The 16,495-nt window shown below is 44.0% G+C and overlaps 1 protein-coding gene across 8 annotated transcripts in view; it reads left to right on the forward strand.

The window, feature by feature from the left end:
• The first annotated feature begins 36 nt into the window (after positions 1-36).
• DPY19L3 (dpy-19 like C-mannosyltransferase 3) overlaps positions 37-16,495 on the forward strand; it is a 79,980-nt gene continuing 63,521 nt past the window's right edge. For 2 of the 8 annotated variants that reach the window (XM_063719114.1, XM_063719113.1), the window contains exons 1-3: positions 445-655; positions 2,581-2,720; positions 5,603-5,736. In XM_063719114.1, the coding sequence (XP_063575184.1) occupies positions 2,618-2,720; positions 5,603-5,736 (237 nt within the window). In that variant the 5' untranslated portion in view covers positions 445-655; positions 2,581-2,617. 8 annotated transcript variants of the gene reach the window in all.

Raw genomic sequence — 16,495 nt, forward strand, 5'->3', positions numbered from 1 at the left:
CGAGACGGGGCGGGGAACCGCGGGAGGAGGCGGGGCCTCGTGTTGACGAACAGCTCCCGGGGCCTATGGGCGCGGCGGCAGCCGCCCGGCCTCTCCGGTGCGCCCCCTCCCCGGGGCTGTCGACGCCCCCCAGCCCCTCATTTCCACGAAGCTCCTCGGCGGTTCTGCCCTCCTTGTACCCGCGGCGCGGACCCGCCCCCGCCTAGCCCCGTCGGCCTCCTTCCCTTCCCGGAGCCGCGCGTGAGGACGGCTGAGGCCGCAGGTCTGTGGCGGCGCGCGGGGACGCGCGGGCGAGGGTCTCCCGAGAGGGCGGGCGGGCGCCGGCGGAACCCACGGCTACAGCCCCGAGCCCCTGGGGCCGACCCTCCCCGCCGCGTGGCGCAGTCGGGGGGCGCGGCCGCGGCGTCGGGGCGTAGGGAGGGGCGGAGCGCGGGTGTGTCTGCCGGGACGCGGGCCGGGCTGGGCTCGGGAAGGACCAAGTTTGCGGAGCGGCTTCTGCTCGTCGGCCGTGCGGCGAGGCAGGGCCTGGGCTGCGGCCCTGGCGGCCGCTCGCGGTCCTGGGAGAGCTGGGGCGCGTGCCCGAACTTCCCGGCTGCCCCTGTCCTGGGAGACCTACCTGATGGGGACGCCAGGTGTGCAGGGGCGTGGCGCGTAGGTAAGCGGACCCGGTGCTTGCCTCGCCCAGGGGATGCTCACTAGAGCGCTAGGCTTTTTTATTTTTATTTTTTAGAGACAGGGGTCTCGCTGTCTCGCCCAGGCTGGAGTGCAGTGGCGCTGTCACGGCTCACTGAAACCTCGAACTCTTGGGCTCAAGCGATTCTCCCACCTCAGCCTCTGGAGTAGCTGGGACCACAGGCATGCGCCACCGCACTCGCCTATTTATTTTATTTTATAGATAGGGTCTCGCTCTGTTGCCCAGGCTGGTCTCAAACTCTTGGTCTGAAGTCATCCTCCTGCCTCAACCTCCCAAAGCGCTGGGATTACATGAGCCGCCTCGCCCGGCCAGCACTAGTTGTCCTTATTAATAAAGAATCGCTTCTGGTCCCTTTTCAGTTGTTTACGATGGCATTCCTTTTGATCTGGTGGAGAAACTTTTTTTCATAGTTCTTGGGACTGTTGCAGTGCCTGACACATAATTGGTACTTAAATATGTGTTGGTTTTCTGCCTTAACATATTAGAATATATGAATTGTTTAAAAAAGTCCTCTCCCACTTAGGGAGGACTCTAGGATGAGGTCACATGGGGGATAAGCCCATCTGTGGCTGTAGGACTTTGTTAAACACTCCTCTTCTCCCTCTCTCTTCCAGATTCTCCATTTCCAGTGCTTGAAAGCACAGTACTTAAATCTGGCTTCCTGCCTTTTTTTTTTTTTTTTTGGTATGAATGAATACATGAATTGTATAATGTTAGTTGTTTGTTCTGTAGAGCAAGTTACCCTTAGGAATTAATAAACTGTGGAAACAATCATGTCAGGCTACTAGTCACATTTAAGAAATAATTAGTAAGAGGCTGTTCATTATTCAGAGGAGTGAAGCAAGATGTTCTGGAGGACTGGAACCCGCTTACTCATACTGCCACCACTCCCCCGCCTCCCACTTGCTACTGCCAAACCAGGCTCCTGCTCCCCGCGGTTACTCCCACCGACGCTCCCTGGGATAGCAGCTGCCCTGATTGGCACACCCCCGCAGTCATCACCACTGAGGCATATTCCTGAAGCTGCCAGTGTGAATTGTTTTATAGAACACTGGTGTTAAAATTCAGGTACCTGAGACAAAACAATATTTTAATTCTTCAAAATCCGGTTGTCAACACATTTACTATGGAGTATCTCCCACGTGGCCACTTCTGTGGGAGGTACTGAAGACCTACTACCGCCTATGGAAGTAGAAAATAATATACAACTGTGTAATTACGTGACGCATTGCATGGTAACTGCTATGGCTCAGGGAGGGAGAAGATCAGCCGGAACTGGAATGTCCCAAGATGTTCTGGAAGAAAAGCAGTGACTCGTTAGTGTTGTTCACCTGTATTCCTGACTCCTGGCAGGTCCTGCTGTAGAGCACATGCTTCATGAATAAATATGATTGAGTTAAATAAATATTTGAATTGTGTTTTGAGTGTAACTTTGAAGGCCAGCAACGATTTAGATGGCAAGATCGAGGGCAGGCTGGGCACGATGGCTCATGCATGTAATCCTAGCACTTTGGAAGGCCAAGGCAGGGAGGATCGCATGAGGCCAGGAGTTCAGTACCAGCCTGAGCAAGATAGGGACACCCCATCTTTACAAAAAATAATTAGCCAGGTGTGGTAGCACATGCCTATAGTCCAGATACTCGGGAGGCTGAGGTGGGAGGATCACCTGAGCCTGTGCAAGTAGAAGCTACAGTGAGCCGTGATGGTGCCACTGCACTCCAGTCTGAGTGACAGTGAGACCCTGTCTTGGGGGAAAGAAAAAAAAAAGATGGGAGGGCATGCTAATAGAGGGAAAATGGCATAAGTAAAGGCATTTCAGCATGGATGAGCACGGGGTGTGTTGGGGAGAAGGCACTGACGTTGATGGCCTGTTTATTGCTATCTAGGAGTGATTGGGAGAACAATGCATGTAAGTCTGCAATCATGATGTCCATCCGGCAAAGAAGAGAAATAAGAGCCACAGAAGTTTCTGAAGACTTTCCAGCCCAAGAAGAAAATGTGAAGTTGGAAAATAAATTGCCATCTGGTAGGTGATTTAAACTAAAGCAGCAATTTGGGTTGCTTTTATTTCTGCATATTAAAATGTCACTCTCCAATAGGATAAAAATTTGGTGGGACCTAACAATTGAAACTTGTTCTAGTACCCTGATGTTCTAATTGCAATTTGATTAGATTGATTTTACAGTTATGATTTGACAAAAGATGAAAGAGCTTTGATTAGAAGTGTTTGTCAGCTGTCTGTTCATTAACTTACGGTTCATCCAATCTCATCCTTTGACTCTCTAAGAGTAATGGTCCCCCACCCACACCCCAGATTTTAGTCTATCTCTAATTTTTCTGGTCGTGTATACTATTTACACCAGGCAACCTTACCTTGGGTGAGTTTCCATTAAGGTAGTGAAAGTTGGATCAACATTTTTTAAAAATTCTTTATAATTAGTCAAATTCCTGAAGTTTTCATTTGCTTATTTTTTTTCTTTTATTGGTGGGAAAAGTAATCAGAACTTGGTCAGTTGTTTGTATAATGGTAAAGACTTGCTAAGTGATGCATCAAATAGCACTAATTACCAACTTCTTGCTTCCTGAGTAGCTTTTGTAACTAAAGCATGGTCAGGATTTTAAAAGTTAACATGCAAATCTTCATACCCATTAACCATTTTGGATATCTGACAGAATTTACATTATTTTACAGCCATGTTAATTCTTACCAGCCAGGCTAGTAAAGCAATTCAGGGAAACAGTTTAACAAAAGTAATCTGTAATGGAAGGTCATGCCACCTGGCTCAGCCATTAGCAAGTAATGCGTTTTGGATAATAGTACTTTCTGAACACCTTAAACAATGCAAAGAAAGAAAAATATATTCCCATCCTGAAACTAACACCAATGGCACTGTCTTGCTGTCTTAATGTCATATTCTGCACATGTATACCCATAAGCATTCGTATACAGTTGTGCAAAATTGGGATCCACATGTTGTTTTGTAGCTTGCTATTTTTCTCTTATTATGTTATGAACATGTCATAAGCCAGTTAACGTATTTTTGAAATATCATCTATGTAAAGTATTTTTATAGCTGCCACTATAGAAGTAAAAGGTTTTCTTACCATTTGCTAATACAGACAGAACTGTGATCAATTTCCTTGTGGCCATATGTTTGTTTAGAACTTTATTTCCTTGGGGCATGTCTGAGTCCATTTCTGTTGCTATAAAGGAATATTTGAGGCTGGGTGATTTATAAAGAAAAGAAGTTTCTTTGCCTCAGGGTTCTGCAGACTGTATGAGAAGCATGGCACCAGCATCTGCCTCTAGTAAAACCTCAGGAAGCTTCCAATCGTGGCGGAAGGCTTAGGGGAGCCAGTGTGTAGAGATTACATGACCAGAGTAGAAGCAATTTCCAGGGAACACAGGATGTCAGGCTCTTTTTTAACCAACCAGCTCCCCTAGGACTAACAGAATGAAAACAGTATACTGCTAGAATCTTACCAAGCCGTTTATGAGGGCTCTGGTTCCATCACCACACCACCTCTCATTAGGCCCCACCTCCAACATTGGGAAAATCACATTTCATCATGAGATTTGGAGGGGCCAAATAGTCAAACCATAGCAGGGTACATGCCTAGATTTGGAATTACTGGCCAAACGGGATGCTCATTTTGGTGGCTTTTACTCGCTGCTGCTATGTTGCATTCCAGAGAGGCACCAATTTATTCTTCTAGCAGCAGTGTTTGAAGATGTCTATTTTTTATACCCTTACCAAAACAGAGTATTAGCATTTTGAAAGCTGTCAAATTGGCCAAGATTTTTAAAACTATAACTCACAGTTTTGATTTGCATTTCTTTAACATTAATGAATTTAAACATCTTCAGTCTGTTATTATTATTGGCCACTTTTTTCTATTGTACATTGCCTGTTCACGTCCTTAATCTTTTTCCTACTGCAGTGTTCATCCTGACAGGACAATAAATTGTCCTGAAATAAAATAAATTGTCCTGAAAGTATTCATCTTATGTTAAGGGTATTTAAGCTTTCTTATATGTGCTATCCATATTTTCCTTAGTTTATATGTCCTTTAACTTGAGTTATGTTGGATTATTTATTCTGTGGGTTTTTCCCCCCCAGAGCATTCCTGCAAAACCTGTGGGTTTTTAAAAAAAAGTTTCAGGTAATCAGCCAGGCGCAGTGGCTCATGCCTATAATCCCAGCACTTTGGGAGGCTGAGGAGGGTGGATCACTTGAGGTCAGGAGTTCAAGACCAGCCTGGCCAACATGGTGAAATCCTGTATCTACTAAAAATACAAAAATTAGCCAGGCATGGTGGCATGTGCCTGTAGTCCTAGCTACTCAGGAGGCTGAGGTGGGGGAATTGTTTGAGCCTAGGAGGCAGAGGTTGCAATGAACTGAGATTGCACTACTGCATTCCATCTTGGGCAACAGAGCAAGATCCTGTCTCAAAAAACAAAAATTATTTTTTAGGTAATCAAGTTTTTAAAATAGCTTTTAAAGAATAAGCCACCAATTGTACCTAGATTATCTAAAAGATCGATTACGTCCTAGACACATAACACATTTAGTCATCCATTTAACAGACTTCATAGTTAAATTTTGGTTGTTAAGCTGTGCCAGACAGAGGCCCTCAGTATTAAACATGAATAAGATAATGTATTTGTCTTCAAGAAGCTCACATTGTAGTTGGCAGAACGGACACATGGACAGTTAGATATGGGGTGAAGGTTGTAATAGAATGAAAACAGGTCTGTGGAATCAGAAAGGACCCTCCGCTGGAGACAGGAAAAGCTTTCCCAGTGACAGGCAGCTAGACTTAGCTTACTTGATAATCTGAAGTAGAACTATTACATTCTGATTTTTTTACTGACTTAGTTATTTATCTGTTCCATTTTTCCAAAAGGTTGTACCAGTAGAAGATTATGGAAGATTTTGTCATTGACAATTGGTGGAACCATTGCCCTTTGCATTGGACTTCTTACATCTGTCTACCTTGCCACGTTACATGAAAATGATTTATGGTTTTCTAATATTAAGGTATGGAGTTTCTTTGACCATTGTATGATTCACTCAGTGGGGTCTCCAGTAGTAAGCCATGTGGATGAATGACCAAGGCAACACAGTTTTGCCATAAAGAATCCAATCTCTAGAAAGGTTGGACTATAGAGTGAAAAAACTTTTGTGTTTATGATTTTAAAATAGCATATTAGAATCTTTTTTAAACTTTTTATTTATTTATTTATTTATTTATTTATTTTATTTATTTATTTTTGAGATGGAGTCTCACTCTGTCACCCAGGCTGGAATGCAGTGGCGCAATCTTGGCTCACTGCAACCTCTGCCTCGCAGGTTCAGGCGATTCTTCTGGCTTAGCCTCCCAAGTAGCTGGGACTATAGGTGCGTGCCACTACACCCAGCTAATTTTTGTATTTTTACTAGAGACGGGGTTTCAGCATATTGACCAGGCCAGTCTCGAACTCCTGACCTTGTGATCTGCCTGCCTCAGCCTCCCAAAGCGCTGGGATTACAGGCGTGAGCCACTGCGCCCAGCCAGAATCTTTATTTTTCATTTTAATTTTTTGAGATAGGGTATTGCTCTGGCACCCAGGCTAGAATGCAGTGGTGCAAACATGGGTCACTGCAGCCTCAACCTCCTGGGCTCAACTGAGTATCCTGCCTAAGCTTCCTGTGTCACTGGGACCACAGGCATGCACCACCTCGCCAAGCTTTTTTTTGATTTTTTTGTAGAGACAGGGTCTCACTTTGTTGCCCATGCTGGTCTCGAACTCCTGGGCTCAAGCGATCCTACTGCCCTGGTGTTCCAAAATATGAGAATGAGCCATAGCACCTAGCCCCGAATTTTTATAATCAAATGAGTTTTTTCTTTTTCATTAACTTATTCCATTTATTTAGCAGTTATTCTAAATTAGTATTTTTCAAGTTATAGATTGTGAAATTAGTGCAGTAAGTCATGAGTAACATTTTTCTTAATGAAATCAAAAAGAAGAGAATACCATCACATCTAGTAGGGTTGAGGATTGTTTTGTGAAACTTTTAATTATATATATATATATATGTATGCACAAACTGCATCACAGTATACAAGGTACTTCCTTTTCTTTTTTTTCTTGTTGGCTACAACAGGGAAAAAAAAAAAAAGAAAAGGAAATAAAAAAGCCACTGCTTTAAATCATGGGGTCTAAATGTGGCTCCACAGAGGGTCCTCAGCATGTTCACGACTATCTAATACTCTGTGCAAGTGGTTTTGCAGGGTGTAGGGCGATGGGGAAGCCATGATGTTTCCAGGGAAAGGAACTGTAATTTTAATCAGATTTTCAGGAGGGTCAGCCGGGCGTCATGCCTGTAATCCCAGCACTTTGGGAGGTCGAGGCAGGCGGATCACTTGAAGTCAGGAGTTCAAGACCAGCCTGGCCAACATGGTGGAACCCTGTCTCTACTAAAAATACAAAAATGAGTCGCGCATGGTGACACGCACCTGTAATCTCAGCTACTCGGGAGGCTGAGGCACAAGAATCACTTGAACTCGGGAGGAAGACGTTGCAGTGAGCCGAGATCCCACCACTGCACTCCAGCCTAGGCAACAGCGATACTCCTTCTCAAAAAAAAAAAAAGTTGAGGGGGTGGTCTGTGACTCTTTAAACACGTTTCCCTATTTTCTTTCTCTCTCTTTTTTTCAACATTTCTAGAACTCCTCTTGGCATTGTTTTCAGAACTCGTATATAACTTACACGTGGAAATTTGCATCCAAATATACCTTACATTTTAATCTAATACGTCATGATCTTTAACCTAAACTGTGGTGTCTAATGACTAGTTGCTTGTAAAGATAAACACCTTCAAAGCCAAAGATGTATATCTGTAAGAATGTTCAAAAGAAGTGACTGATGAAGGATCTGAAGACATTTTCCAAAGAAAGTTTTCCAAAACATTTTGAGCTTTGATTCTCTTACTGTAATGAGCCTCCAAAGGAGATTACTTTGATGACAAATCTAATTTATAAGAATAACCTCTAGTGTGTTTATTTTTAAAACTTGCTGTGTTACTTTATGGGTACAGTATATATATCTTTATACAAATTATCATAGTACCAAAGAAGAATAATTCTTATCTTTCAGTGACAGTAGGTAGTTCTTCTTGTCGGAAGAATTTTACTCGTTTATATATCTTTTTTTGGGAGGAGCAGGGGCGGGCAGGGTCTTTCTCTGTCACCCAGGCTGGAGTGCAATGGCACAATCACAGCTCGCTGCAGCCCCAACCTCCTGGGCTGAATTGAAGGATTACTCTCATCTTAGCCTCCCGAGTAGTTGGGACCACAGGTGCACGTCACTATTCCCAGCTAATTATTTAATTTTTTGTAGAGATGGGCCTACTATGTTGCCCAGGCTGTTCTCAAACTCCTGGACTCAAGCAATCCTCCTGCGTTGGCCTCCCAAAATGTTGGGATTACAGGTGTGATCCCAAAATGTTGGGATTACAGGGATTACAGGGCTATGCCCTGCCTGTCTCTTTAAAATGGAGTGCTGGCAGGGCGTGGTGGATCACTTGAGGTCAGGAGTTTGAGACCAGCCTGGCCAACATGGTGAAACCCCGTCTCTACTAAAAATACAAAAGAAGAGGGCCGGGCGCAGTGGCTCACGCCTTTAATCCCTGCACTTTGGGAGACCGAGGCGGGCAGATCACGAGGTTAGGAAATTAAGACCATCCTGGCTAACATGGTGAAACCCCGTCTCTACTAAAAATACAAAAAAATTAGCCAGGCGTGGTGGCGGGCACTTGTAGTCCCAGATACTCGGGAGGCTGAGGCAAGAGAATGGTGTGAACTTGGGAGGCGGAGCTTGCACAGTGAGCCGAGATTGCTCCACTGCACTCCAGCCTGGGTGACAGAGCAAGACTCTGTCTCCAAAAAAAAAAAAAAAAAAAAGAAAAATTAGCCAGGCATGGTGGCACACGCCTGTATTTCCAGCTACTCAGGAGGCTGAGGCAGGAGAATTGCTTGAACGCAGGAGGCAGAGGTTGCAATGAGCTGAGATCATGCCACTGCACTCCAGCCTGGGTGAGATTTCATCTCAAAAAAAAAAAAAGAGTGCTTATAAAGCGATTCCCTAGAATTAAACCATGTAGTGCATATATATTAACATAAGTATTTTGAAAAAAGGCTGAAATATCTCTGTGTAAGCAGATAGCCCAAATTGAATGCTAACAACAGTATAGCAAGGAGACATGTTGAAAGAGATCATATAACTTAATTATAAACTATTAAGTGTAGCTCTTTAAAACTTGTAACCAGCCTTCCTAGTTTCCTTAAATAAATATACCCCATCATCAAGAAACTTGAACACCCTTGGTTTTTCTCTCTTTACTTTCACTGGGTTAAGGAAGTTCTAGTTTTACCTAGTATTTACTGAGCACGTGTTCTGTGGGTAACATTGAGTTAAACACCGCAGAGAACATGGAAGGAATAACAAAGATTTCTGAATTTACCAGCAGATTTTCCAGTATAGTAAGTGAATTGAGTAAATATGTATTAAGCACCTACAGTATGCCAGCAGGCACTGTGCTTAGTGGTAGCAGTATCACTGAATAAGATAAGGCCGTGCCCCCAAGGAGCTTACACTCTTGAGAAGGATACAGGTGAGTATCCAGACAATTACAGGACATCCAAACTCAGTGCTAGGATGGGGTGAGATAGAGAGCACTGTGGGAGCACATAGGAGTGGAAGCCTAACCTCATTTTGGAAGATCAGGGAGGCTTTTCTAGAGGAAATGATGGTTAAGTAGACCTGAAGGATGAGTAAGAGTTAACCAGGCAAGTTGGGGAGGAAAGATGAGTGTCCTAGAAGAGGGACAAGTGCAGCAAATTCAAGAGGCAAGAGAGCCTGGTGTGTGAAGCGTTGGCAGTAGTTCAGCCTGGCTAGAGAGTAGAAGGGGAGAAGGGATGTACTGGGAATGGTAAACAGAGGCCAGATAATAAGGGGTCTGTCTTCTCTGTCTCAAAGATAGAACTCTCTCTGAATGTATTATAGTAGTGAGCCCTATTTTTAGTGAGGCAGCGATGTCATCATATTGGTGTTTCAGAAAGTTGCCTCAGGCTGTGATGTGGAAAATGGATTTGGGGAGAGCAAAACTAAAGTCAGGAAACTGCTAAGATAATCCAATTCAGTGGATTCAGTAATATTTAAATATTGCATTCAAATATTCAGTAAGTGAATATCTTCTCTATGCCGGACACTTTTCTAGGCCCTGGGAATAAAGCATTGAATATGACATAGAACTTAATTATGATGAAAAGGGGAAAAATCAGAAAGAAAATGAAAATGAATCCTACGGTGAAGGTCACACGGGATGATGAAATACTCACTAGAAGGCTACTTGGAATTGGGAAGTAAAGCAGACCACTTTGAGGACATGTAAACCAAAACCTACATGATATTATAGAAGGAACCAGCCAAGCTAAGATCTGTGAGAACATTCTAGGCAGAGGAAACAGCAAGCCAAAATCTCTAAGGTAGGAATGAACTTGGCAAATCCAGGATCAGAGAGAAGGTGCATGTGGCCAGAGTTTTATAAGTGAGGAGAAGGTAGAAGAGAGGAGAACAGATCACTTAGGGCTTTGAGGCTGCATAAGAGTTGCAGAGACGTGAACAGAGCCAGAACTTTTTAGGAAGTGGACTTGGAAGGATGTCTTGATTCATTGTGTGGAAGTCTGTTGAGAGGGAACAGTTGAGAGGCTGTCGGTCCAAGCTGCTTGCTCTCCTTAGCAGCGGGGTGGATGGATGGACATGCCATTCACTGTGACAACGAGCACCAGGAGGAGCAGAGCTGGAGGATCAGTGAGTTCTGACACCAGCTACCCACCGTTAGGCCAAACCCCACAGGATGAGGGCACAGCTCTCTACAAAAATGCCTTCGTTTCACACACCAGTGGCACGTTTGAGGCCCCCCCCCAGGCAACCCTCACTTCTGACCAGCTGGCTGCAAATTCTGAGGTTCCCACCACCCGCTCATGTTCAATAATTCACTAGAACAACTCACAGAATTCAGGGAAGTACTATGTTATGACTACAGATTTATTATAGCAAAAGATTACAAATCAGAACCAGCCAAAGGGAGTGACACATGCAGCCAAGTCTTCGAGGGTCCCATTGGAAGCTTTCATTATCTTTTCCCCATGGAGTCAGGCCCATTACCCTTCTGGCACATCAGTGTATTACACTATGTGGAGCCATCCAAAGAAGCTCTTCTGAGTACTGGTGTCTAGTTTTTATTGAGGTTTCGTTATGTAGGCATGATTGATTGGATTATTGCCCACAGGGCTGGACTCAATCTCCAGCCCTCTTCTGCTCCTTAGAGGTTGGGCTGCTAGCACATGGCTCAAAGCCCTGACTCTCAGGCCACATGGTTGAGTGTTCTGGCATGGCCAGCCCCAATCCTGAGTCATCTCCTTAGCACAAATTAGGAGCTCACCCTGTCACCTGCTAGCACAGGCTTTCAGATGAGGTCTGAAGAACCTACCATGAATAACAAAGACACTCTCATCACTTAGAAGTTCCAAGGATTTAGAGGCTATCTCCTAGGAACTGGGGACAAAAAGCAACCAGATTCTTTGTTCCTAGAGGGTAGAGTTTTGATATGGTTTGGCTGTGTCCCCACCCAAACCTCATCTTTAATTGTAGTTCCCATAATTCCCACATGTCATGGAAGGGACCCAGTGGGAGGTAATTGAATCATGGGGGTGGGCCTTTCCTGTGCTGTTCTCATGATAGTGTCATGAGATCTGATGGCTTTATTTATTTTAATTTTTTTCTGAGACGGAGTCTCGCTCTGTCGTCCAGACTGGAGTGCAGTGGCACGATCTCGGCTCACGGCAGCCTCCGCCTCCTGGGTTCAAGCAATTCTCCTGCCTCAGCCACCTGAGTAGCTGAGATTACAGGTGCATGCCACCACGCCTGGCTAATTTTTGTATTTTTAGTAGAGATGGGATATCACCATGTTGGTCAGGCTGATCTTGAACTCCTGACCTTGTGATCTGCCCTCCTTGGCCTCCCAAAGTGCCGGAATTACAGGTGTGAGCTACCGCACCTGGCCAGATCTGATGGTTTTATAGAGGGGAGTTCCCCCTCACACACTGTCTGCCTGCCGCCATGTAAGACTTGACTTTGCTCCTCATTCACTTTCTGCCATGATTGTGAGACCTCTCCAGCCTTGTGGAACTGTGACTCCATTAAACCTCTTTCCTTTATAAATTACACAGTCTTGGGTATGTCTTCAATAGAAGCATGAGGAATGGACTAATACAAGGTTACCTCCCCGTAACCAGGGACAGAGGTCAGCCAAATTCTTTCTTGCATAGGAGGAAAGGCAGGGAACAACGAGCTCAGGTTTGACTATGTTGTGAGGCACTTTTAAAGCAGTCCACATAGAAATACGGAAGAAAGGAAGTTAGACTTACGGGGCTGAAGGCAGGAGTTCCGTCTGTGTTGGAAATGGGCATTTTCATATTACCATCTTATAGATGTGTGGGTGAGATTGTTTCAGGAGTGTGTAAAATGAGAAAGGAAAGAGAACCTGGGCCAGTTTCTGTCTGTGCCTCAGATACCATCTGGGAAGCTATAAAACAGGCGCTTTTCCCCACCCACCACCCTTGTCCTCTGAAACTTACAATTGAGCTCAGAGTCTTATTCCATTTTTTTTCCTCTTTGTTCAAGCAGTAGTCCATAGCACACATTTTGGGTTGTGTCCTATATCACAAGAAGAATCCTCCAATGTCAAACCTGTTAATACCTCTGCATAGGCATTTGGTTTCGTGTTTTGCTTAGATTTTCTAGATCAGCATTGTCCAATAGGACTATAATGAGGGAAATGTTCAGTGTATGCACTGTCTAGTACAGTGGCCACATGTGGCTGTTGAACACTTGAAATGGGGTAGTACAACTCAGGAACTAAATTTTTTTTTAATTAATCTGATTTAATTTTTAAATATGTACATATTTTCTGTCAATAAACAATTAGAAATTATAAATATCACTGAACAAAGACCTTATTTGGCTGAAGAAAAGCTCGTTTTGGAGTGTATATTCCTTTATAAATCTCCTATAATTTATACCATTTCTATATTGGGGAATTATTTGAGAAGAGTAAATCTGTTTTCCTTTCCTGTTTTGGGGTTATAACTTTTTCTCATCAAAATTGGTGGGTTAGTGTTTAACGAAAATACTTTGATTTTATTTTTGAATACTTTGAAGTAGTTGTAATTATTCAGAGAGTAAAAGTATTGCTTATGTAATAGACAAGTCATACACTGAATTTGTGCATTCGAAATGATTTTTTAAATGTTTGTTGTATTGTTTGTATATGAAAAGTGGGAACCCTGAAATAGCAACTGGAAAGTTGAAGGAAAAGATACTGGTTTCATATAGTCTTATAAAAGATATATCTAGTATCCTTTCTCAGCATATTTTTAAAATTTTAAGTTATTTTTCTATTGTCTTCATTGTATTATATTTCCCTTGCTGGGAAATTGAAAGTATTCAAGATTTTGTAAAATACCCTTTATTGAATGTCTGTTACATGCTTGGAACTATTTGGGGGCATTTTAATACATATTGTATTTATTTGTACCTTTTTTTTTTTTTTTTTTTGAGACAGAGTCTCGCTGTGTCGCCCAGGCTGGAGTGCAGTGGCGTGATCTCGGCTCCCTGCAAGCTCCACCTCCTGGGTTCGCGCCATTCTCCTGCCTCAGCCTCCCAGGTAGCTGGGACTACAGGCGCCCGCTGCCACGCCTGGCTAATTTTTTGTATTTTTTAGTAGAGACGGGGTTTCACAGTGTTAGCCAGGATGGTCTCGATCTCCTGACCTCGTGATCCACCCGCCTCGGCCTCCCAAAGTGCAGGGATTACAGGCATGAGCCACTGTGCCCGGCCTATTTGTACCTGTTTTTTGAGACAGGTTCTCACTCTGTCACTCAGGCTGGAGTGCAGTGGTGCAATCAAGGTCACTGCAACCTTGAACTCCTGGGCTCAAGCGATCCACCAACCTCAGCCTCCTAAGTGGTGCCAGCTAATTTTTTCATTTTTTGTAGAGACAGAGTCTCACTTTATTGTCCAGGCTGTTCTTGAACTCTTGGCCTCAAGCAAGCCTCCCACCTGGGCCTCCCAAAGTGCTGGGATTATAGACATGAGCCACAATGCCTGACCTACATATTCTGTTTAATCTGCCTGTCTTCAGAGCCCAAACACTAACTCTAAATTGTCCTTTCAATGCAACCTACTTTTTTACTGCCCTTTATTGTAAACAAAAAGTAAAAGGCACTCCCCTCCTTTTTTTTTTTTTTTTTTTTTTTTTGTTGAGACAGAGCCTTGCTCTGTCACCCAGGCTGGAGTGCAGTGGCACAATTTTGGCTCACTGCAACCTCCGCATCCCGGGTTCACGCGGTTCTCCTGCCTCAGCCTCCTGAGTAGCTGGGATTACAGGCAGGCGCCACCACGCCCGGCTAATTTTGTATTTTTAGTGGAGACGGGTTTTCACCATCTTGGCCAGGATGGTCTCGATCTCTTGACCTCGTGATCCGCCCGCCTCAGCCTCCCAAAGTGCTGGGATTACAGGCATGAGCCACCACGCCCAGCTAGTAAAAGCCCGTTTTCTTATTGGTGTTCTGCCCCTATGGTGCCTGGCACATCATCAGTGCTAAGTAGCTTCCCGTCTTCTGCAGTAGAGTCAACTGCTGGGGCTGAGGGGTATGGGGTAGGCAGAGGAAAAGGGGAGGCACTGGCTGCTGTGAAGTATCTGGATGGGAACTAGAACCAAAGGACGTGACTTCTGGAGCTTGACTAACCATAACAATATGGTTAGTCCTGGCAGGTACAGGAGCCAGTGGATGCATTTTAAGTGATTTTTGTTTAGTAGTTTTGTTTTTTGTTGTTGTTGAGCTGGAGTCTCACTCTGTCGCCCAGGCTAGGGTACAGTAGTGTAGTCTTGGCTCACTGCAACCTTTGCCTCCCGAGTTCAAGTGATTCTCCTGCCTCAGCCTCCTGAGTAGAGTGGCTGGGATTACAGGTGCGCACCACTATGCCCAGCTAATTTTTGTATTCTTAGTAGAGACGAGGTTTTGCCATGTTGGTCAGGCTGTTCTCAAACTCCTGGCCTCAGGTGTTCCGCCCGTCTCTGCCTCCCAAAGTGCTGGGATTACAAGCATGAGCCACTGCGGCCTGCCATGTGTTAATAAATTGTATAGAAGACATCTGTATAGTCTTCATTTTTATTTTCTGAGTGTGTATTGTTTTTTAATTATTGAAACTATGTTGTAACAATGATGAAAAATTTTAAATGAAAAACATTACTTAATATTCATTACCCTTAACAAAAAGCAGTTTTCATTTTTCCCTTCTGTTCTTCATCCTAAGTGCCTAAATATTTTACTTATTTATGACACCAGTATAGCTAGTTTTTATAATCTTCCTTATCTGCTGTTACATACTATCCTTTTTCCATATATACATTTTCACAAAACTTTTATAATTATGTAAGTAGTTATGGTTTTATAATTTCATATTTTTGAAGTTTTTATACTCTTGATTATTCCACTGTTTCCATGCTCCCACCTTTGGATAGTTAGATTGTTTATAATAGTACAGTTAAATCCTAACGTTGCTTACTTATTCTCACTTTAAAGTGGCAATGTAGTGGTATCAGTTCCTTCTTTCTTGGAATTCCCTCAGAGCAATTAAGGAATGTGAAAAATAGATAATCAAGTTCCAGCTTTGATGAAGGGGGCTGCCAAATCCAGTGGCACTCAGAAAGATGCTGAGAGAAGAGTCTGCGGCCAGGCAAGGTGGCTCACGCCTGTAATCCCAGCACTTTGGGAGGCCGAGGTGGGCACATCACTTGAGCCCAGGAGTTCAAGACCAGCCTGGCCAACATGGCAAAACCCTGTCTCTACTAAAAATACAAAAATTAGCCAGGTGTGGTGGTGCACTCCTGTAATCCCAGCTGAAGCAGGAGAATCGCTTGAACCTGGGAGGGAGAGGTTGCAGTGAGTCGAGATTGCACCACTGCACTCCAGCCTGGGTGACAAAGCAAGACTTCATCTCAAAAAAAAAAGAGAGAAAGAGTAGTCGGTAAGCTGCAGTGGTCAGATAAAGTGAGTAAAGCGTCGTCCTCCAAAGTTAGTGGCATCTCCTAAGGGGTAAAACCAACAGCACCCTGAGTAGGACCATGGGATGGGTGTGCAGGCAGTAGTGGCAGCCGCTCTCTTGGATCCACTCTGCTATGAAGAACAGCATGCTAGGCAGGCCAGAAGGAGCGATTGCAGAGACAAGCCATATTTGTTAAGAGATGGAATTTAAGAGGACAGGAATGAAGGGAGGCAACCTGCATTTCGAAGATCCCCAAAGCTATCAAGTTCTGTTGACTAAAATGAGGAAAAGACTGAAGAACTCACCCTTGTAAACCACCCTATATAATGAAAATTCTTGCTGACCTAAGCTGTGTGCCTGGCCTCACCCCCACATGAACTTCCTGCAAGTAGCTTGTGTAGTGAGAACTTGCCATATTCTGGCATAACTGATAAGGAAGGAACTGGGACAAGATTGTCCAGTGATACTGCAACAAAAAAGGGAAGAGAACAACAAGCAGACATCATTGGTGAAGAACAGTCACCAGAAGAATTTTACGGTGGAGATGTGGAGGTTGTAACCACACGTGTCACATTAAAAGATAATCCTTTGCCACTGTGGAAGATGAATACAAAGCAGAAGCATAAGAAGGTATGTGCCTTCTT

Source organism: Pongo abelii, chromosome 20, assembly GCF_028885655.2.
Source record: "Pongo abelii isolate AG06213 chromosome 20, NHGRI_mPonAbe1-v2.0_pri, whole genome shotgun sequence".
Classification (NCBI taxonomy): domain Eukaryota; kingdom Metazoa; phylum Chordata; class Mammalia; order Primates; family Hominidae; genus Pongo; species Pongo abelii.